The sequence below is a fragment of the Thunnus maccoyii genome, chromosome 14, assembly GCF_910596095.1.
Source record: "Thunnus maccoyii chromosome 14, fThuMac1.1, whole genome shotgun sequence".
In the NCBI taxonomy this organism is placed as follows: Eukaryota; Metazoa; Chordata; class Actinopteri; order Scombriformes; family Scombridae; genus Thunnus; species Thunnus maccoyii.
Window position 1 is genome coordinate 19,308,041 of NC_056546.1, and position 24,144 is coordinate 19,332,184.

Genomic DNA, 24,144 nt, shown 5'->3' on the forward strand with positions numbered 1-24,144 from the left:
AGAACCCTCTAAGTGCACAGCACATGTAACAAAATAAAATAAAGTAATAAAAGTACAGATAAACATGGATTAAAATCATTAAAAACATTGGACTGTTACATAAAATATGTAAAGTGCAAAGTATACATAAAGTGCAAAGTATCTACCTGGGTAAGTACATAGATAAGTAGGTAGGTCAGTTTCTGTTTTATTCTCTTTCAACAGATCTAACTGATTAAATATATAGGCAGTTCATTTACTCTGAATTGATTTTCATCAGACATGAATAAATCCGTGTATATAATGTACATTGGTAATTGTATATAGGTTGGTAATTGTAAAGTACATTTAGGTTCTTTTCTTACCTCTGGCTTTGATTCGACATCATCTTCACTTATGCAGAATAACTCCACTGTCTGCTGATCTCTTCAGCGCTCCACCAACAGCATCTGGTACCCCCTTGCAGTGTCCTGCCTCAGAGTAATTCCAGTTGACAATTTCAAATCCTAGTTTATATGGCTCTGTGGATCTTTTTTTTCGGCCGATACTGGGTGGCTGGCCCATCACTCAAGAAGTTAAGTTTTTTTTTACTTCAGGGCCTTATCATCCCAAGCACTGGGTCAAGGTGGGCCCAAATAGCTGCAGGGTAATGCCATGGACTTGGAGAAATGGAGCAGAAGGCAAGAGGTGACTGGTCTCCAGCAGTGTAAAGTACGTGTGTGGAGAGTTGCCTGTTGTGGAACAATTGAATTTCTTTGCTGTATTTGCACAAGTAATTTCCACTAAAATCAATGTGCAGCATGCACTCATCTCTTTTTAGCATATCTGTGATCTGCCTGTAGGCTGTTTATTGCCATCTGATGTTGAAGATGTGTTTTTTTAATCTGATGAGTCTTTCTGAAATTGGCTAACCAGGTCAGACCCTGCTGTTACAAGATCTCTCTTAACTGTGATCATGGAGGATTTTTCTTCTTTATGGATCCTTTCTGTGGTCCATTGGGCCACACCAACCTCTGTTTCCCCAGGTTGTTTAAGGAATGGATATGCATTGAGGAGGCACTCCCCACACTCACTGTAAGCACATGCTTTCGATTTTGAATCTCACATGATTGAGTTGGCCATATTTTCAATGCTTTTGGTTGACAATATAGGACATTGGCCATGAGTTGTGTGTTCTTATGTGTTTTGCACAAACATGTGTTGCGGTCAGCATCTGTGGGTGTAACAACCCAAAATGGCCTAAGCCGGCAAAATATGCTGTATGACAGCTGACACAAGATGTCTCCCACTTCACTGTAAAGTCCACTCTCAGTGTATGTGCACTGGAGGCTTAAAGTTTCCACATCATACTTGTGCCAGTTGAATACTGGCACAAGTGGCTTCCAAACTAGTTGTGATGTCACGAATCATGCTCATAGGCCCACCCCTTAAAGTCCCCCTCCACTTAAGAACATGTTTTTCTTCTTGTTCCTACAGTTGAATGTTTAAGTTTCACTGTACAGAAAGATGTATGTGCAGAGTTTGACACTAGAAGGCTGTTTTCACATTTATCTGCTGAAAGTGGAAAGTTTCTTTGTGCTCATTGTAAATCAAATTTTAAGCGGCGGGACTATGAGCATGATTTGTTACTTCACAACTAGTTTGGAAGCAAATCCTGATCCAATATTCAACTTTACAGTGAAATATGAGACATCTTGTGTCCAGCAGTTAAACATTTGAATTTTGCATATTTATAGATTCTATACATGGAAATGATACTTTTTTGTGGAAAAACCATATCAGACACACATTATTGTTCCCAGCAGAGTATTTTTATATGTCTTAATAAATGTCTGGTAAGCATCTTTAAAATTGGATTTTCAACAAGCACAGAGAAACTTTCCACTTACAGCAGATTAATGTGAAAACAATCTTCTAGTTTTTAATTCTGAACGTTCATCATTCTGCATAATGAAACTCAAACATTCAACTGTGGGAACAAGAAGAAAAACACATTTTTGAGTGAAAGGGGGGCGTTAAATGTTACATTGCACCACACAACAAGTGATTTATAGTATTATAATACATTATTGCAGCCACGTGGTGACCATATGATAACTGATTCACTCTGACTGTATCTGTGACTGTGTACTCTGTGGATGAAAACAAGTACTGTGGGGCCCTGCTGCAAAAGCTATGACCGCAGATGACCTATCCGAGTTGCCGTAGTAATGCAATAGCCTACTGTGGCACTCCTCAATGAACGTTGGAAAGATGGCGACGGCATATGCACAGGCGAGAGTCAACTGTGCCGGCGGATAGAAAGTGCTTCAAAGAGACTAATATCCGCATTTTTTTGCAAACGTTTAACGGTGCAAAGTCTGTCTGATATCGCTTAGACATGGTTTAGTCCATGCACGGCTAGGAAGAAGAAGCCACTGCTTTGCTATGGAGCCTCCGGATCGTAACAAGCCCAGCAGGTATGCGAATTTGTTGAACAGACACTACACCATCAGGACCTCGCACTTGCCAAATAGAGAGCTGTACGTGACACTGCAGTCGGCTCTATGGGAGCGCTTGCGCATCCCGCAGAAACCGACTTCCTGCGAAATAGTGGTACGAGTGCAGTTACTGCATTTGCAACAGTGGGAGTTGCAAACTTTTTGGAGCAACATTTTCTGGCGTGTTTTATTCTTTTAATAGATATTTGCTTCTCATTTGATTTCCGCTCGCTTGGAAGAGAGGCAAAAAATGCTCGCCACATGAGAAGGTAACATTACAAGCGGTTATTCACGGCTGTAACAGTGCAACATGTCAAGAGACCAAGCTAGCTAATATCTACTGTTAGCTTGTCAGTTTATTGTTCACCCGCAAGTTTACTAACAGAGTCTGACCGAGCTGGAGATAGTTTTGCATTGTTGGCCCGTAAGGTGGACGTGAAGGTGTGTTTTGTGGATTATTTGTGACTGCCAGACCATGCATTTCACCACAACACCGAGGCACAAACTTCACTGGCTTTAGCTAGCATGCTGCTCCACTGTTTATTGTTAATCCTCGAGCTAGACTTGGCGCTCGTGTTGTTGTTGTTGTCACTGTGTAAATGGTAAAACGTTAAGCGTATTTTTTTATCATTCTTTCTTCTCGTGGAGGTGGTTTAACTTCGTTGCAGATGCACGAGCAGCGACAAATGTTTCGTGATATGTGTGTTCGCAATGCAACAAGGTTACAGCGACTACATTTCTTTCGGGGGAATGCGTACAGACAGACATTGAGAAAATGTTATTGTTTTATGTGCGCATCTGCTAGTCGAAACGCCGCCGTTTGCCCCTGACCGCTGGCGACAGACCCCAGGAATCTGCTGTTATGTCTTCCCCTGTCCTCCCCTCTCCTAACATGCAGTTGTTTGCCTGCAGAGCGAGTAGTCTTGAGGGCATTTATCGTGTTGGGTCAGCTCTGACATCTGCAATAATCCCGGTTTTACTTTTTTTGGGTGACTATTTTAGCCATGATTTAGTTCCAGCCAGTTGTTTTGCTGTTGCACCATTGTGGCCACTCAGTCCGAAGTGGACACGAACAGCTCGCATGATTGTGCAATACTGGCCCTGTTAATGTGGTTGCTGTCCGGTTTTGTTGCATGAAGAAAAATGCATGACTTATGACTTTGTTGCTGCTGTTGTTGGAGGCGTGTCTGTATCTCAAGTTGACATGAATACAAGACTTTAATTGTTCATGTGTATTTAGTGTGTGCACAGTGTTTGGGGTGGAAGGTAAAGCATGCTCTAAAGACTTCAAATCTGTGCCTACATTTGGCAAAGAATATAGTTACAGTGAGCCCAAATTTGGTTCAATGGAAGAATATGTTGGACTTGTAATTTCTATAGTAATGGGATTAGAAATGTACCAATCTTTTGTACACAATAAGGGTATACAAAACAGAGCCAGAGTTGCAGGAACACATTACTTCAGCCTCGGTTGAGATTGCATATCTCTGTAATTAAACTTCAATTTTCAGACTGGTATGACAGGCTGCACAACTTGCAAAACATATGTTGCCTTTTATTAACAGACAGATAGATTTGCTTTTTCACCTGAGTGTTTGTCTTCATACTAATGTGAAGTTAGTTTACGCTGACTTTTTTTTTTTTTTTTGAGAAAGATGAGTTAGGCACTTGTGTGGCAATTGAAGGCTATCGCTATCATTGCAAGCACAGAGGTCCTTTGTCAATAATGTCTTGTTCTCAAAGTCAGTCTGAAGACATTGTGGCTCACATGCATTCCAGAGATTTCAGGATGTGGTGTACTGTGCACAGTGGATAGTTGCCTGGAGCCCTGGAGACGCTCATGGCTAGAAGTCATTAATGACTGCATTTGCCAGAAGCACAGGCTGTGGAATACAGATGGACTGTCCTCTAGCATTTCCGAACTGCGTCCTGTCTCTGCCCACACCTGCTTTAGAGAAATTAATGCAGCTCTCACATTCTGTCACTCTCATCCGCTATTTCCTTTTTAACAATAGGATCTTTGAAATCTAAAACTGTGGCAATTGATGCTGCTAAAATGCCACCGGAATACGTTCATGTGAGATAACAGATGGTAGAGAAGGGAAGGAAATATGGTTAAGCACTGCAGAATAACATGTTCGACCATTTCATTTTACATTCATGATTAGCACAAAAGAAACTGAAATGCAAGTTGAGGCTGATGACGGTTTCGCCCCTCACTTTCTACAATTTCAGATTATATTTAAAAGGAGGAGCAGACGGCTGCCTGCACTGCATTTATGGTGCAATTGGCATAAGGTGAAAAAACATGTAATTTACACTGTTTACTTCTGGCACACAGTCTGCAAGCAGTGTCTACATTTAGATGCATTTAGATCACGTGACTTGTGGTTAATGGCATGAGCTGCCACTGGTACAGTAAGGTCTATGTCTTTTCTTAGACTGAGGATGTTCCCTGGTGTTAAGTAATTCATAAGGTCAAATAGAAAGCACAGCAGACATTTAAAATGCACAAAGTGGCCGTTTGCATACAGTTCCATGTCTTGCAAAGGAAAAAATTCCTGTTGTGCATGCACAGTATGCTTTGCACAGTTGCATGTAATAGAGTCTGGGAGGTCCAATCCTGGCAGTGTCGCACTATTCCAGAGAAGGGTGGGGTCAAGTACTTTGTGTTTGTTGATTTTGAACTCTGTCAGCCTATGGTACAAATTCTGATCAGCTCTGCATGTTTACCAGGGATTGGCAGCTGATCAGAGATGCATGCTGTTATATGCCTGAGCTACACTTTCACATGTGTATGATTAGGTTTTATGTTCTTACTGCCTCACCAGTTAACTGTGGGCTGAAATTAGTAGCCAGGAGACACATCCTTTTTTGCAATGGGGGGTAATCAAAATCTGGCTTTAGCCTACCGTGCATCAGTTATGCCAGCATGACCTAATTAGTGGAAAGTGTGCTCTTACAAAACCTCGGCCAACTTCTCCTCCTTTTCCTCTCCCTAAAAAAAAAAATCCCCTTAGTTTGGGCATTGTGAGCAAGCGTGCTCACTAACCAGCTGTGTGCTATTCAGCTGTGGGCCTCACGGGCCACGTGTCACAACTATACAATAGAGTGCCCCTTCCTGGTACAATAGTGTGGATGGTTGGGTGTCAAAGGTCAGGCCCCCCTGACTCTGGCAGCCCTTGGTATCACTGCTTCAGTCGCCATACAGAAAAGACTCTCGATTTTGTGCTGTTTATTATGCACTCAGTGTTTCTGCCTAGGGGCTCTAGCATTCCACAGGCCTTTATTGGAGCCCCAATGAGCCATCAGATGAGCCATTGAGAGCAGCCAGACACCATCTGCAGTGATAATTCACTAGTGGCAGCCAGCTTGAAGACTGTGGTGCTGCTATGGTTAACTGCAGGGCATGCAGGCCAGTAACTTTCTCTGCGCGGCCTGCAAGTAGGTTTAGGATAAAAGCAAAGAATTCAGAGGAGGAATTTGTGCAGCCTTTACTGCTGCACAATCTGTGCTTCAAGTGTCTCATGGCAACCAAACAAACAACTGGCAGTGATGGCGTCATTGGTTCCGCTGTCATTCCTGAGTGATTTAGTCATGCTCTTCTGTGTAGAGAAGTGTCTTTTTAAAACTTGGTCTCGTTCCCTCTCTCATGCATGTACTATTTCTGTCCTCAGACACCACACACCCGAGCATGCTTTGGAATGTTTACAAATGTACGCACAATCTGATCATACTTGTGACAGACCTAGTGGGAGGTTGATTGCAAAGTTCTTTTTAAATACTCAATTGCATTATTGCAGGTATAGATTACTGCTCTAGCTTTTACCGTTTTACTGTATCTGCTTTCTTTATGCGGTTTCCTGATACCTGTCTTAATTTTTTTTTGCAGTGCTAAAACACAGTGATATGTCTGTTGATGTTGTGATAAATGCCTTATTGTCACACGCAAGATTGCTTACTGTGCCTTTTGTGCCTGCATACTGAAAAGATCGCTGTCGTATCCTGCTCCTGCTGAACAAGCCCCTTCACAATTTCCCATACAATACACTCATAAAGGCACCAGTGTTCTTTTATGCAAGAGTTATTCTGTAATTTCAAGACTGTCGTGGTTAAGATGGTTGCGCTATTTGACAACGTTTTTGCAGTATGTTTAGTTCATGAAGTCTTCGTTGCATCTGGAATTTCTTTGCATGTAAATTCGAAGGATCTGCAGCAGGTGTCTGTCTGCTCTCCATGTAGTTTCACAGCTGCTCCCAGGGGACTCAGTACGTGTGTGTCGGGGTATAGAGACAGATTCTGCAGTGGGGCAGATGGGCAATAGAAGTCTTCACCCTCTCTCTCTCTATGTGGCTCCTTGAAAAGCTTAAGCAAGTGATTTCCAGCTTAACCCCCCCTCCTTTAACACTCACACTCACTTCCCCAGTGAAAGTGATACAGACGTGCCCCTTTCAACTCCGTCTACACAGACGTTAACAGGCGCGTGTGGGGGAATGTCTTTCAGTCAGATGATCGATGGAGGGACACATGGTGGCCAGCATATAGAATGACGCCCGTTTTCATGCCCTCTCCTCTTCTTTCTCTTTTTGTTTTCGTTGGCAGGGTCAGACCCTCTAACCTTTCTCTCTAATCCTATTAAAAAAAACCCTCAGAAAGGCATTATGGAACAAAGCTCTGACATTGTAATCTGGAAAGGCGTGCCGTTTGCACTCCAGATTTTCTTTTTTTTTCCCTTTTCCTTTTTTCCCAGAAGGAAGTGTTTCTAGTGATTACGGCATTTTCTTTCTGCAGAACTAGATGCATCATGTTCCCCTGTGTCCTTACCTTAGCTGAAATTCACTGTCTGTCTGTTAATAAAAGGCAACATATGTTGTTAAGCTACCATGGTATCCAAGTCTTCAACAGGTAAATATTGTTGCTCAATATTTACCTTAATCACATGTCAGTGAAATACTCTTTTGCATTTACACCGTGTTTGCATGCAGTCTAACCACTTCTACACACTTTGGGTGAGTGAGTCTCAGTGTTTGGTTTATGACTTAGCAGACAGTGTTAATGATAGTTACTTTTCTCTCTCTCTCTGTTGTGCCATTATGTTTACCTGGCCCAAGAAAGGGTGCCAGTAGACAACCCACAGCTTATTATCCTGCGTCTGGACGGCTGTGGCCATGCATACAGCGTTGCTGCTGTACACTTGACAGTCAGTCAGGTTCCAATTAAGGACAGACTACTCGTCAGTCTGCTATAGGTAGCAGCAGACATTCAGTCTAGTTGCAGTTTAGCAACCTGTTTGCAGTGGCATTAAAGGAGATTTGCTGCACACTCTGTTATGGGTGCATACAATCAAGCACTGTATGACCTTGTTCACACATTTCTCTCGTTTCCTTGTGAAATGATTGAAATAGTTTCATAACGCCAAAACATTTCCTTGCTTTGACATCTCTTCCAGGCAACAGCGCTTATTATTTAGATGCAAAGGTAGCCCATGTCAATAGTTTGTCCTTTTTGTTCTTGTGTGTTGTTGTTGATAGGCAGGCCAAGCCAGTGGAAGATGCATCCCAACAGAACTCTGAAGTGGATGAATCCTGGGACTCTCCCAGTGAGGAAGAGGAGGCTCTGTATGGCACATCACCTCCTTGTACCCCCCGTCAGATGAAACGAATGTCTGGCAAACATCAAAGAAGCAGCCAGGCAAGGAGTACTGGTCGTTCACCCAACAAAAGTATGTTAGTAGAGCAAGAAAAAAATATAGCTTTTTAAAAAAAAAAAAAAAAAAAAATGTGAATGTGTTTTACCTGCATTCTACTGACTGAAATGTGTGCTTGTATTTCAGCGGACCTCAGCACATCTGTCCTGAAAGAGAGTCCAAAGCCGGCAGAGACCCCTGAGGAGCACAGCTACAAGCACGGCAAGAAGCAGAGGGCTACCCTGCGTTCCACAGAAAGAGACCACAAGAAGACCTTTGAAGGCTCGTTCATGCTGGATCCACTCTCAAAGTCGAGCCCCTTCGGTGCCCTCAACATGGATCCCAGGAAGCATTACTTGAGCTTGGGCTGCAGCAGTTGTAAACTTCCTGTGTCTATGCCGCATATTGCCCGGACTCACCGACAGACCTCCAGGACAGACTGTCCCGCCGACCGCCTCAAGTTCTTTGAGACGCTGCGGCTGCTGCTCAAGCTCACGTCTATGTCCTCCAAGAGGAAGGAGAAAGAGCAGAGAGGCCTGGAGAACATGGCCTTCATGGGTCACAACAATGAGGTCATTTGGTTGGAGCTGCAAGCGTGGCATGCACGACGCTCCACCGGTGACCAAGATCTTTTTCTTTTCACTGCCCGCCAGGCCATCCCTGACATCATCAGTGAGGTGCTGCACTTTAAGGTCAACTACGATAGCTTGAGAGTATGTTCAGGGTCTCAAACAATCCAGGGGGACTATCACACTGTCCCAGATCTAGTCTGTGGTGAGGAGAGGGAGCCTGCTGTAGCAGAGACCAACCACTGTGGAGTAGATCCCTGGGGCTTTAGTGCCTGCCCCTCGACTGCGATGAATGCAGCAGAGCCTCTGGGCTCTGGTGCTGATTGCAGGGATCACCTTCAGCGGCAGCGGCTGGCATTTGAGCAGGTCAAGCGGGTTATGGAGTTGCTGGAGTCTGTGGAAGCTTTGTACCCGTCTTTGCAGGCCCTGCAAAAGGACTATGACAAGTATGCAGCGCGAGACTTCCAGGGCAGGGTGCAGGCGCTCTGTCTGTGGCTCAATATCACCCAGGACCTCAACCAGAAGTTGCGGGTTATGGCCACTGTGCTGGGCCTGCATGATCTATCCCGTATCGGGTGGCCTGTGTTTGAGATCCCTTCACCTCGCTGCTCCCGCGGCAATGACGAAGAGGAGAATGAGGAGGATGAGGAGAATGACTCAACAGCCACTTTCACAGCTGAAAGCGATGGAGAGGACAGGGATGCTGAGGAGGAGGGGGGAGTGGGACATGTAGCAGAGGAAGATTTGTCTCCCTCCCTGACTCCTAAATTTGCCCGATTGTTGTCAGAGGATGAATTTCTCCCAACTGCTACAGCAGTTATTGCAGAAGCATCCGGGGGTGGCGGCGTATTCTGCCCCACAGCTATCTACAGACCTTTTGTGGATAAAGCTCTGAAGCAGATGGGACTGCGTAAACTGATCCTAAGACTGCATAAACTGATGGACCGCTCTCTTCAGAGGTCCAGGGCAGCGCTGCTCCGCCACACTCCTGCACTGGAGGTTAGAAATTTATATCTTTAATTGTGCATTTAATGATTACCATACTTCATTCTAAATAATATTGCATTCAACTTAACTAAAAGGAACATAATATTATTACAGATATGTGTGAAAAAGCTCATAAAACTTTCTATATATATATACATATATATATATATATATATATATATGACTAAGGTGCTCTGTCGTTCTTTAAAGATAAAAACTTGTTTGAGTGTTGTTGACCTTTGACCATGTAGAAGTACATAATCAGACTGCTCCTTCTCAGTACTCTTGTACTCCCTCTCACTCACATGCATACACGTACAGGGTAAACTAACAAACTATTACTGATATTTTGCTACAGGGGGCCTTCAATATTTTCAAGGTTTCTGTCCCTGGAGATTATGTCTCAGTATTACTGGTCACATGAGATCAGTTACAGATGATTAACAGCCAGCTCAGAAACAGAAACAAAATCTAAGCCAATTCTGGTAAATTAGATATGTCAGCAACTATTTATAGATGTAATTATTTACAACTACCCCCTTTATGTTAAATATTTGCCATTAAACATCCTAGTTATGATGGTAATATGGTGCACTGCTATATTGCAGTCCTGTCTACAGTCTAGGGCTGAACAATTAATTGAAATATTATCGAAATTGCAATGTGTCCATGTGCAATATCCAAATTGCAGAAACTACAATTTTTGATGAAGGTAAATGTGTGAATGCCATTTGTGGTACTACAGAGATGCCCTGGCCAAGAAATTGTATTCTTCAGATGTAAGAAAACATGTTTGTATGGCACTGACCCCAACAAGATCATATCATCATGTTTTTAATTGTTTTTTTCTCAGAGAAAATGAAACTCATGATGTAAAAATGATCATTTGCTCTAAAATTGTGTCATATCGCAATAGCAATATCTGTCAAAATATTTACAATATGACTACAGTCTGGATTCGCTGTAAAGTGGAGAGAAAAAGAAGTCAAACAGCTATTTGTAATGTTTGCTATGCAAATATTAGTAAATAAATGAGTCACCTGAGGAAACAGTATTAGGAGGAGTTCTCCCAGATAGTAGCTTACAAGAAGTCTGAGGCCAAGCAATAAGCATACAGTGAAAAGGCTAGAAAACATGGAGAAAAAAAGCAGTAAAAAGGGAAAGAGAGAGGATCATTATTGAGTTTATTGCAATGGATAATCAGCTCATGTGGGTGGTAGGAATGGTGAGCTTTGACCATTTAATGGAGAGTTCAAGAGAAGTACAGAACTGCCTTCCTCGAAATGAACGAGGAATGTGAACACTTGTTGGACTGCTGATTTGTTGAATGTGATTATGTTCAGAAGCTGTGGAGTAAATAATGAGGAGGAGACACAAGTTGTAGCTGTACAACAGTGACTTTGTAGCAAGAGTAAGTGGGAACAGCAGTCTGCCTTTGCACAATTCTGGGCTTGGTCAAAGTTTTGGTAATGTTCACAGTGTTATGCAATGCAAAAGAGATGAATCTTTACAGAATCTTTGTATCCCTCTGGGGCAAGACAGATATCCATCTGGTGGAGATTGGGTAGCTACAATAATTATATTTATGTAATACCAAAACAAAACTAAAAATAAATTTGACTTTACTTTAAAGCCAAGGAATTTGTACAAATATACTACTGGTTAGCTATGTTGTGCTATGAGACATGCTGAATTAATTTTACTGGACTTATCTTCCACCTGCAGTTTGCAGAATTCCCAGACCCTATGCTGTACAGTGATTACCTGCCAGAGCTGTCGCGTCACGTGTCCTGCAGTGATTCGGCTCAACCAGAACTCGGAGCAGACCAGGTGTCCTGGGAGGATTTGCTGGACATGGACCTCCCATCCTTCCGACCAGCATTCCTCGTGCTTTGCAGAGTCCTTCTCAACGTCATTCACGAATGCCTTAAGTTGCGACTTGAACAGAGGCCTGCTGGAGAGCCTTCACTGCTCAGTATCAAACAGGCAAGCAGCTATTAAATCACAACTTACAAGTACTTCCTTAAACATTGAATTGAATGAAAAGCTGTCATGTCATGCGATGATGCTATTTCCTATTTTATTGCCCTGTACTATATTTGATGATGGTTTACATCACAGGTGGGCTGTCTTGAAGTGCTAATGTCTGTGTTGTTTGTGCTCTGCAGTTGGTGCGTGAGTGTAAGGAGGTTCTTAAAGGTGGTCTTCTGATGAAGCAGTACTATCAGTTCATGCTGCGTGGCGTGGTGGCTGATGCTCAGGGCTTGCAGACTAATGCCAATATTGATGAGTTCGAGGAAGATCTTCACAAGATGCTTGTGGTAAGACTCCTCACTTTCCTTCCTTGTCACTGTTATTCCCTATAGTTAGAATAAAGATTAAATTACCATTTTTACCATTAGTGTATAATAATTGTTAGAGAAAAGCTTGTGAATTTATGCATTATTGGAAGCTAAGTTGTGAATGAAATATCCATCTAACATCTGTCACTGTTCTTGCAGGTTTATTTTGACTACATGCACAGTTGGATCCAGATGTTGCAGCAGCTGCCTCAGGCCTCTCACAGCTTAAAGAACCTGTTAGAGGAGGAGTGGCACTTCACCAAGGTTATCACTCCATACATCCGTGGAGGAGAGGCCCAGTCCGGGAAGCTTTTCTGGTCAGTGGCTCTGCAACCCATCTTGCATGTATCGATTTAAAAATTCCATTCCTGCGCCCCGGTAGCCAAATGGTTACTGTGCATGCCACATAACCGCAACGTCCCTGGTTTGATTCCAGCCAGGGACCTTTGTTGCATGTCATACCCATCTCTCTCTCCCCTTGTTCCTTGTCTGCCTCTTTGCTGTCCACTGTCCAATAAAGGCAAAAATACAAAAAAAATCGTTAAAAATTCCATTCCCATTTCAGTCACATCTCGTACTTGGAAACCAAACTGACATAAATACTTTTTTGGTTTAAAGGTGCAGTGTGTAGAATTTAGTGGCATCTAGTGGTGAGGTTGCAGATTGCAACCAATGAATAACCCCTCTCTCTCCCCTTCCCCTTCGAAGCATGTAGGGGAACCTATGTTGGCTGCGAAACTTGAAAAACCAAAAAACATGAAAGGCCCTCTCTAGAGCCAGTGTTTAGTTTGTCCTTTCTGGGCTACTGTAGAAACATGGTGGTGCAACCTGGTGGGCTCCATGGAAGATATGTAGATATAAAGTTCTCATTCTAAGATAACAAAAACAAAACGATTCTCATTTTAAGGTGATTATACACTAATTAAAACATATTTATGAATATTATATTCCATTTCTGCCAAGTCTGTTTTGCTAAATGCCACTAAGTTGTACACACTGCACTTTTAAGGATGTTAAATGCTTATTAATTATTTAAATGAAATTGAAGACTGTTCTTCCTTTGCAGTGACATTGCTGGGATGCTGCTCAAATCAACTGGAGAGTTCCTTGATGCTGGCCTGCAAAAGAGTGGTAGGGAATTCTGGGAAAGTGCAGATGACAGCACAGCCTCAGATGAGATCAGGTAAGGGCGATAACATGGTTATTAGATTTCTGTTTTTCAAGTCAGTGTTAAAAAATTGTTTGTCCTGTTGGAGGTGTTTTTAACTTTAAAACTTTGATTCTCTAAGGCGGTCAGTTATTGAGACCAGTAGGTCACTTAAAGAGTTGTTCCATGAGGCCAGGGAACGAGCGTCCAAGGCTCTCGGCTTTGCCAAAATGCTTCGCAAGGTGAGAGACTGCAGAAGAACTTTTATTCCCTTGAAACAGGAAGCCATAACAGCACTGACTATGCAGTTTATCTGTGACCCTGTTTTTTTTCTGCTCAATAAAGAACTGGGACTGTGTGTCCTGACACACACTTTGCTTGCTTCCCTCTCTGCAGGACTTAGAGGTTGCTGCGGATTTCAGTATCACTAACGGGGTGCCTTGTCTCCTGGAAGCACTGAAGAAGAGAAACTATGTCAAAGTGTGTTTCAGGGAATTTTGCACATTTCTGTTTTCATATTTCTGATCTTTCTCCTGTGTCTTTTGGATCAAACCTTGTTAACTTCCTCCTTTTGTATCCAGGTTCAGATTCCAGGCTTGGAGGAGCTGCAAGTTTTTGTCCCTTGTGGCTTGAAGGATCAGCGGCCTCTAATCCTGCAGCTTCTCAATGCTGCTGCGGGAAAAGACTGCTCCAAAGAGCCAGATGAAATTGCAGAGGATGAGGCCTACCTGCTCATGAGTAAGCACGGAGCAGGGGACTCCACGACTGATTCTGACTGGGCTCAGTGGGATGGAGAGCTGCTCAAACTGGTTCCCCAAATGGAAACTGTCGACACGCTGAGGGCCATGAAGGTATGTGACATTTTTTAACTCGGTGTGTGAGTGCGTATGTGTGTGACTGATGTTTACAAACCTCCCACTGATCCATTGTGCTTTCAGGTGGAGAACATGCTCTTGATAGTGATGCAGTCGGCTCATCTGGTGGCCCAGCGGAAAGCCTTTCAGCAATCCATGGAGGATGTGCTCACTCTTAGCCGGGAGCAAACATCTAGTCAGCCTCTCATCGCAAGTGCTTTGGAGGAGCTCAAGGTACTCACATAACCACACGCTATGGTTTGTAACCTTTAAAACACTGGTTTATTTCGTGTTGTTGTACAGACAGGTGCATGTTGGTGTCCTACTTTCTGTTCTTTTCTGAAACTGCTATCGGTTACCAGGAATTTCTGCTGCCTCAAAAAAAGACCACTATCGGAACAGATTTGAGAAGTAATTCTCAAAAGGGAAATCACAAAACTTTCTCATCTGTTGAAAACTTTCTCAGTCAGAGACCCAATACCACATGCAATTTCTCACATGGATGGTATTAATTTGGGTTTTTTTTTTTTTGGTTGCTTTGAATTTGCGGTTTCGTTACAGCTCTACAGTACCTTTTTTATGTAAAAATAGTTTGTCTTTTTCTCTCTATCTTTCTCCTGCACACTCTTGCGTCACCTCCCTTTCTTTCTCTCTTCTACTACAGGATGAGGCACTACAGCTATGCATTAAGATCAGCACTGCCATTGACCGAGTGGAGTACATGTTCACCACAGAGTTTGAGGATGAGGTGGAGGAGTCAGAGTTAGCCACTCTGCAGCAGTACTACAGAGAGGCAATGATACAGGGCTACAATTTTGCCTTTGAGGTATGAGCCTGCAGGGTTCAGAGGGCTGTCAAAACAAAACTGCATTAGTGTTTATTACAGTAATACATGCTAGCACCTGAGGCCAGTTGTGGTTTGCAATAATGTAAAGATTTTCCAAATACATATTACAGTTATTGTTTAAATTTTCAGACAACCTCAGAGAAAGGTCAGGATGTTATAATACATGTAATTTAATGACAGCTGCTTATCAGAAATGGACAAATTAGAGATATAGTTGGTTTCTAGTCTTAAAGGCTGACAAATACTTATTAGATGCAGAAATACATTTTCCTACATCGGATTAAGAGCAACTGGGTTCTAGCAACATCTACCAAATATATCAGTGAAACCGAAAATACACATTAAGGCTGTTGTCGGCACTGTAAAGTAAGGGAAGTTACACTTAGCAAAAGCCAAATACAGGTGCAGGAGGACTGAGTTAATTGTAAAGTCATCTGATGTGGGTGGGAGGTGAAACTGTAAAAATAAAACTTTTGTCTCATTTGCATTTTTGTTATTCACAGTACCACAAGGAGGTGGTGCGCCTGATGTCAGGGGAGTTCAGGCAGAGGATCGGCGAACGCTACATAGCTTTCGCCCGCAAGTGGATGACCTACGTCCTAACCAAGTGTGAGAGTGGCAGGGGCACCAAGCCCAGGTAAAGCATCACTTACCATTAATTCAGCACACATACAGTACACATGAAGTCATTCTTCATTTACTTCTCTTTTTCGGGCCCTGGTTGGGGCGCAGGGTCAGTCATTTAGTGTGGCGTCCCAAGGGAACATTTAAAAGTTTGACTATGTTGCTCGACGATGCTTTTGCTGACAGGAAGTTGAAGACAGGCTCACTGACTGGGGCATTTACCTCACTAAAAAATAAGTTGTCCTACTAGAACTGTTAATCTAATCAAAATAAAAGCCAAGAATCAATGTTTCCCTTAACTTTAAACAAACTTAGTATGATAAAAGCTTTTTCTATCTTGTATGTTCATAGTAGATAATGGAGGTTTGTTTGTGTGATAAAGTCCTCATTTACCCTTCTGTTTGCTATTTTCAGAACTATTATTAACAGCAAAACCAGATATATTTATCATCTGTGTAAAAGCAAAAGCTTTAATTAAAATATGTTATTTGGCTCTATTTGTCAACAGCTTTTGCCTTGTGCTGTGACGGGAAACAATGGCAACATTGTATTATGATAATAGTCAGGTCTTCAGGTTAATGGAACAAAACTGGTTTGACCACTATGCAAACAAAAATAGGCATACTTATCAGTGAGTCAGTTGTCATTCTTGTATTATTTAAAACTGTGCCACCATGTTACCCACTGGTTTTACTGTGGAGGAGGCAAGGAACCATTAAGAACATGTCCTGAAGGATGAGGATACTCAAATCTGTTCCATGATAAATTACAACCATTAGACGAGTGCTCTGTACAACACAATTAACTGACATTCTTCTTAGAAAACCATAAATGGCATCTCAAAAATGTTTTTTTTATCATTTCATATCTGTATATTAGCTTTTCATTACATGAACAGTGATGAAAACTTTGGCTGCTACACCTTGACCAAAGAAGTGTTTTCAAAACCTCAAGTGACATCTCCCCTCTGCCAATGTCTCATTCCTTGCCTTTTCTGCTGTGTTCAGTATTATTTATTTTTTCTGTCCTTCTGCTCACATCCTGCTATAATGGAAATGGTAGAGAAGGAAAGAAAGAAATGAACAGCAGAGAGTTTTAGGACACACTGATTTACTGCTGTGTTTCCATTCACAGGTGGGCAACTCAGGGTTTTGATTTTCTTCAGGCTATTGAACCTGCCTTCATATCAGCATTACCAGAGGATGACTTCCTGGTAAAATTACCTCTCTTGAGTCCATTGTCATTGCTTACAAACTGCACAACGAGAATGCTTGAAATATAATGGATTTATGTATTATCTACTGACTGGATTGGCTTTTTTTGCTGCAGAATTTACAAGCTTTGATGAATGAATGCATTGGACATGTGATTGGAAAACCTCACAGCCCAGTCACCGGCCTGTACATTGGTAAGATGCTCCTCTGTGATAAGAACTGCTAGTGACTTCCATATCTGGAGTTCAGGATTCGGATCAGCGTCTACATTCTGTTGCAAGTTTATAACCTGGGTGTCATGGTTGTTACACAAAGCAGGCACAAAGGAAATTAAATAACAATTCAGTTCCTGTAGAATAGCAAAGGATCATGTGTGTTGTTAGTTTTAGTCCCTTCACTGTTGAGGAAGAATTCCAGCTACCCGTCAGACTCCTGAGCAACTATCTGCTGCTGCTCTGTGCCCAAAAGTAGAAAACTGTGATTGTCCTGTGCAATTTTATTAGGGGTAAAACAATGAAAGATTATTTAAACCAGACAGGACAACTGAAGAACGACAGACACAGCCATGTCCCTGCTATTTCATGCAACCACAAAAGTAAAGTGATGTTATCGAAATTGATGAAAGACAGTGATGACTACCAAATTAAGACAAAAAAAATTAATGGCTCCAAAGGAAAGGCTCTAAATAGGATGAAAGCCACAAACCGGTACTACAGCATTGCCTCACAGAACTAAATGTCAAAACTCATCCGTTTTGGGGTCGGATTAAGTAAAGCAACAAAACACACTGCTTCCACGTGGTTACTTAATCACCTGGCACCAAATGTATGTGGTTGTAAAAACACTTCAGCACCCTTAGAGACAAACTTATGTCTCTTTTCTATGTATTCTTCCACAACTACAATAAAAATTATATAAAAGAATATTTTATAATTAATTCTTAAAAGCATTTTGTGGGCAGCTATTGGCATAATGATTTTGTGGACTAGAGTCCTTTTGATAATGGGAACCTGTTCTAATTAAGATACGTTTTAGTGTAGTAGTTGCTCAACACTGAAATAGCTTCCCACAAAGTCTGAGAGAAGCCAAATCAGTGCATATCTTTAAAAAGTTTCCTGAAATGCATTTGTTTTCTTTGCTTTTGTCTTGATTTTATAACTTAAACATTGGTTGATCACATCTCTCCTTGTTTTCTGTGTCTCTCCCGTTTTTCTCTTTTCTTCTTTCTGTGAAGCAGTTTGAAACTTTCAGTTTTGGAAAATGCTATATAAATAAAGCTTGCATTCTTGCTAGTGGTACCCTACTGTACTGCTATACATTACTGTAGCTTGCTGACTGTCTATACCCATGAGTTCCACTGGATCAATACATAGCCTGTTCAAGGTATTTTTCGTTTTTATGCTTCTTGATTAAATTAAGCATTTGTGTTTTTCTTTCCAGCTCCCAGAAATAGCCCTCGTCCTGTCAAAGTCCCTCGCTGCCATAGTGACCCTCCAAACCCCAATCTTTTCATCCCTAATGCTGAAGGTTTCAGGTTAGTGATGACAGTTCTGCTGAAGTTTTTACAATAATCTGTGTGCTACTGTGTTTTAATATGTTAATTCTCTGTCCTGCATGGCTTTTCGTGCTTCATTATCTTTGCTTTTTGTGGTTTCTGATGTCCTGATGTAGCTTGTGTGTGATGTGAGCTTCTGTGTGTGTTTGTGTATGCTTGTGAGAGTTAATACTCCTTCTATTTTCTTTGTTTGTGTGATGTCTGAGTGAGTGAGTGAGTGTGTGCATCTGTCCCTCAACCAGCCATCCTGTCACACACACAAACATATTTACACATCCAACTCAAGCCAAACGACTTCCCAAGGCAGAGCTCCTCAGTTTGTTTTTTCACTACACAGCTCTCGAAGTCTCCCCTGTGACCTCCGGAACCAGCTGTTCCCCAATGGCCCTCGCCCCGTCCCGCAGGGCCCAGGGGAACACAGCCACACCAAAGCACCCGGCAGCACCCCCAATGACGTCAGGTAGCCTTGCCCCCAAGTCACCTGGTAGCAGATGTTGGCAAAACACAGGCCCATATACAAAAACAAAAGCCAGTGCTAATTTTGAAAGCTTCCAGAGATGGAAATGCTTCACTTTAAGATTTGAAAAATGTTATTCCAGGCCCTAACACACTGTTCTGTATCCAAGAGGATTCAATAAATCCTTTTTGGCTACTAGCACGAGCCCAGAGCCAAAAAGTATTTTACCCTCCTATCAAATCTGTGATGTCTTGCCAATGTATAGCTTTAACAATGATTTTTCAAAAGATGGAAAGAATAAAACATAGTGCTTATGAAAGCAGGACCATATTTTTATATTACATAGGTTTCTCTTACATTACGTTTCTATCTACTTCTATTACGTTTTTATGAATAGTTTTGATTTAAAGGTTTCACTGATGGAGTGCTGAGTTCCTGCTTTTAGTCTTCTGATTACATCCAAACATATACTATACATTTGAATAAAGACAGAAATTGGATTAACTGCTGTATGCATAAAGTCAGTCCGCCATTATTCGTATATTGAGCATTTCCAGGCTCTATATTGGCACATCACAGATGTAAATCTAGATGAGCTCTAGTTAGTTGTTTTGTTTTTTTGTTTTTTTTAATCTTAGTATTTACAATTTAGATTATTGAACCTTCAAATTCTATGACACACGCCCATATTCAAAAACGTTTATAGCAGTTCAGATATGATTATTTTACTCACTGTAGACTTGTAGTCTAACTAAATAATATGCATGGCATTGATGTAAGATACAAAATATATTCCTATTAAAATCTAATTTTAACAAAAACAACAATTTTAAAATCACTATTTTCAGTCTTAAAAGTGTTAATATACCTTTTACAAACTCCATAAACTGTCACCAAATCAGAACAATATCCTTACACAAGTCGTCTTACTGGTCAAAGGAAGAGACTGTGATTGTTGTGCATGGTGTGAAAATTAAAAAAACAAAACAAAACACACACACTACCTCTTTGAAAGAATGGGCTATGGTATTCTGCTTTTAGTGCTATTAACATCAATCTTGCTTTGATGCTGGTGATTCACTGCAATTCGATTTTTGGATTATTTGTGTGCTTTTGAAATCAGTACATGCACTCTAGAGATCTAACCTTTCAAGCGTGTTTAAACAGCATAATGACTCTGATGCCTGCTGAACTGTTAATGGGTTTCAAATTCATACTGGGGATGAGGTGAATCTCTGTCTCCCTTGAATGGTCAGATGGTTTAGTCACTTTTGTTTGTTATTTTGAAACTCTTAATATTGACTTTTCAGTATAGAAGTGTATGATTCATGTCATTTACAGTATTTATTAAATGTATTTAATACTTCAAGTGCAGGTCTGTTATTTTTCCTAAAAGCACCTTTAGCTTGAGATTATCTTTGTCCCATTATATGGGATAGCTTTTGCATTGAGATGCTTTTAGGAAACAAGTTCATGCACTATGTAATTTTCCACAAACAATTCAGCATAAAGGGACCACTTAGCACTTCACGAGACATTTAAAATTCATATGAAGTCTTAAAATACCTTCAGTCCCCTTCAGAACATAGTATTTTTGAGATCATACAAAGTGCAGGCTTGACAAAGATTGCACTTTGAGTTAATTCTTATTTTGGCCATTAATAGAAAAATCCCAAAATTGAAACATGCCATCTGATTGATTAGTTTTTGATTGAACCACATTTTTTTATTAATTTCAACCGCATCTTTGCAGGGGTTCAAGTTTTCATGAGAATGACCGTCTGTCATCGGTTGCAGCAGAGTTGCATTTCAAATCTCTGAGCCGTCATTCCAGCCCCACAGAGGACAGAGAAGGTAGGTGCAGTCAGTGATCTGCATAGTACAATCCATATTGTGCATGTTAATCCACCTGATTGGCTGAATTTTCTCTTGTGATTTCTCTCTCCAGAACCCTCCTACCCTAAGGGAGACCCGAACAGCGCCACACGCAGAAGCTGGGAGCTCCGCACCTTCATCAGCCAATCCAAGGGTGAGAGTATTGAATAATGTGGCATGTTAGATATAGACTGCAACATACAGTGAGGAATGTTGTTAAACCTTTTTAATAACTAATATATATTATATGTATTATACTAAATCCTGTTTCCTTTCTCCCATCTCAGACACAGCAGCACGGCAAAGCCCCATGGAGGCCGTCCGCCGCTCCATTCGCAAGTTTGAAGACAAACGCTACGCTGTGATGAAGCAGCGCAACATCATTGGCCAAGTGTGTCACACACCCAAGTCCTATGACAATGTTATGCACGTTGGGCTCAGGAAGGTGACTTTCAAGTGGCAGAGGGGCAACAAGATAGGTAAGACTCACTACTGACTGTTTTTTGACGTGGGTTATTTGACGCACATACAGGAAGTGATGTTTTGCTCATGTGTATTATAACAGGAGAGGGCCAGTATGGGAAAGTGTACACCTGCATCAATGTAGACACTGGAGAACTAATGGCCATGAAGGAGGTATGTACTCCTGCAAGACCAGTTTAATAGTTTTCAGAATTATCATGACTTCTGCAGATAGAATTAACTTATATTTTATTTCCCATGTTTTCAACCAGATCCGATTCCAGCCAAATGATCACAAAACAATCAAGGAGACAGCAGACGAGCTGAAAATATTTGAAGGCATTAAGCACCCAAACTTGGTGCGTTACTTCGGAGTTGAGCTCCATCGGGTAAGAGGCGTATATTCATGTCAGTTCAGACAACACGTGTGATTCCTCAGTCGGTGATGGCTCAGGTGAAGCAGTTGGGTATTAATCTCCACGTGTGCACCTGTAGGAGGAGATGTACATCTTCATGGAGTACTGTGACGAGGGCACACTGGAGGAGGTGTCCAGACTGGGGCTGCAGGAACATGTCATCAGGCTCTACAGTAAACAGATCACTACAGCCATCAATGTCCTCCATGAACACGGCATTGTCCACCGTGATATCAAGGGTCAGAGTCAAATACTCTTTTTCATACCTTTCCCTCGTGCATTTTATTCGAAAGTGTATCTAAAACTCAGAATCCGCTTGTAATTCCATCTCTCCTCTTTTCATATCAGGAGCAAACATATTTCTAACATCATCAGGCCTGATTAAACTGGGTGACTTTGGATGTTCAGTCAAGTTGAGGAACAACACTCACACCATGCCTGGGGAGGTGAACAGCACACTTGGAACAGCAGGTAAGAAATTATATATTGTGTCAGCATGCTACCACCAGGGGTCACTGTCGTCTGTTATTTTTATTGTTGCCCCGTTTCCATTGGATGTCCACCCACATGTTTTGTTGTGTGTGTAGTGTAGTCATGGTGATGACTACGTGATGCAAATTTTGGACATCCTGTGAATAAAAACAACTGCATGTTTATATACTCTTCTTTTTCATTTTTATATATTTTCATGCTTCATACTGCATATGATTAATATAATAATAATAATATATATAATAATATATTGGTCACAACATATGATTATATGTGATTATGCAGCAATATATTTTTTTCAATCCAGTATACATGCTGCATTGTGTCATATCGTTATTGTATCACTGCTTAATAACTTCTACAGTCGTAACTGTTGGTTATTTTCTCCATTTTTTTTTCTTAATCAGCATACATGGCACCTGAAGTCATCACAAGAGCAAAGGGTGAAGGTCATGGACGAGCAGCAGACATCTGGAGTTTAGGCTGTGTCCTCATTGAGATGGTGACTGGAAAGGTGAGGAGTGATTTTAAAAAAAAAAAAAAAAAAACTGTTTGGTTTTCAGTTACAGAACAGGGAAAACCGGCTGAAATTCTTGCATCACTCTCTTTTTTTTATTGTAGCTCTGTTTTTAACGCAAACAGGAGTCATTGTAGATCAGCTGTGGCTCCCACATCCAGTCTTTATGTTGTGGTTTTAGTGGTTTATTTGGGTTATGAAAAATAGCCATCAAGTAACAAAACTGAAACCTAGTTAGGCTAGTTAAATGCAAATTTGTGCCCACATGTGTGAGGTCTTAAATTTATACCTGCCCTCTTACCACCTATGGAAATTCACTACACCAAAAAAAGAATAATGTGTGGGAAGGAAAAACCACAAGCAAATAATGTTATTCACTTCCTTATCTCAATCTGCAGAGGCCCTGGCATGAGTATGAGCACAACTTTCAGATCATGTACAAAGTGGGCATGGGCCATAAACCCCCCATCCCAGAGAAGCTGAGCACAGAGGGGAAGGACTTCCTTGGTCACTGTCTGGAGAGCGAACCCAAACGCCGCTGGACTGCTAGCATGCTGCTAGACCACCCGTTTGTTAAGGTGAGGCACTACTATCACATGTATTTTAAAAGTGCAGTGTGTAGAATTTTGTGGCATTTAGTGGAACGGACTCGGCAGAAATGGAATAAAATAATAATAACTATGTTTTGATTAGTGTATTAGCCCATGAAAATAAGAGTCGTTACCTTAGATTGAGCTCTTTATATCTACAGAGGGAGCAGGTCCCCTTCCACAGAGCCTGCCATGTTACACCGCCATGTTTCTTCATTAGCTCAGAATGGACAAACCAAACACTGGCTCTAGAGAGGGCCTTTCACGTGTTTTGCAGCCACCATAGGTTGTCCTACACACTTGGGGGGGGAAGCAACTGCGCTGCAACGCGCCTGCTGCACTGCTAGATGCCATTAAATTCCTCACACTGTACCTTTTAAAGCATTTTTTGACTAAATCCTTGTGAAATCATTAAAACTTTCACCAGTTAATTATCGTGGCGTAAAATGAGTTTCAAACTTTGTAGTGAAAGCAAAGCACCTACATTTAAGGAAATATATTTTAATGTCTGAGTATAAACTGATGACAGATGGGTTAAATGATCCTGCAACAAGTTCCCATTACAGCTGCTGTCTCTTGTCTATTTTTAGGTTTGTACGGATGAAGAGTGAATGGAACCCCTCTGTGGCTTTTACGTTTACAAATTAAAGCACTACTGTACATGCTGTTGGCAAAAGAAAAAAGAACTGTGGACGCAGAGAAGTGGAAGTTTCGGCTGAAGGCACATGGAGTTAAACTGAGGAACTAATACATTATCATTTCAGAGGACAACTGGACCTATGGAGTATATAGGGTCATGTCTTTATGTACCCATGGACTGGGGGGAGGAGGGGCGGGGTGGAGATTGTACATACTGTAAGAATAGGATTGGCTTTAATTCTTGTATAAACAATATTGTAAAGTTAAAGTAATTATTGCCACATTTGTTGTTCTCACTGGTGAAGAGACCTCTGAAAAGGCATTGAGGAATACTTTTTTTTTTTTTTTTTTTTAACAAATGGGAGGGGCGGGGGGGACATAATCTATGGCACTTTTAAACTGTTTACCCAAG

General features: G+C 41.5%; 1 protein-coding gene across 4 annotated transcripts; it reads left to right on the forward strand.

Moving 5' to 3' along the window:
• Positions 1 to 919: 919 nt before the first annotated feature.
• Positions 920 to 24,082, forward strand: map3k4 (mitogen-activated protein kinase kinase kinase 4). 4 transcript variants are annotated; one of them, XM_042433211.1, is made up of 27 exons: positions 920 to 1,053; positions 7,991 to 8,181; positions 8,293 to 9,713; positions 11,427 to 11,687; positions 11,870 to 12,022; positions 12,203 to 12,360; positions 13,110 to 13,226; positions 13,333 to 13,432; positions 13,587 to 13,670; positions 13,772 to 14,041; positions 14,129 to 14,278; positions 14,709 to 14,870; positions 15,395 to 15,528; positions 16,650 to 16,728; positions 16,845 to 16,923; positions 18,170 to 18,263; positions 18,622 to 18,744; positions 20,495 to 20,595; positions 20,690 to 20,770; positions 20,904 to 21,095; positions 21,182 to 21,252; positions 21,351 to 21,467; positions 21,574 to 21,733; positions 21,843 to 21,965; positions 22,394 to 22,500; positions 22,902 to 23,081; positions 23,684 to 24,082. In XM_042433211.1, the coding sequence occupies exons 1-27, from the start codon at positions 935 to 937 to the stop codon at positions 23,702 to 23,704; spliced, it is 4,848 nt and encodes a 1,615-aa protein (XP_042289145.1). In that variant the 5' UTR covers positions 920 to 934; the 3' UTR covers positions 23,705 to 24,082. The 4 variants fall into 4 exon arrangements, with proteins under 4 accessions (XP_042289145.1, XP_042289147.1, XP_042289146.1 ...); XM_042433213.1 differs by lacking the exon at positions 920 to 1,053 and adding an exon at positions 2,196 to 2,438; XM_042433210.1 differs by lacking the exon at positions 920 to 1,053 and adding an exon at positions 2,561 to 2,728.
• Positions 24,083 to 24,144: the final 62 nt, after the last annotated feature.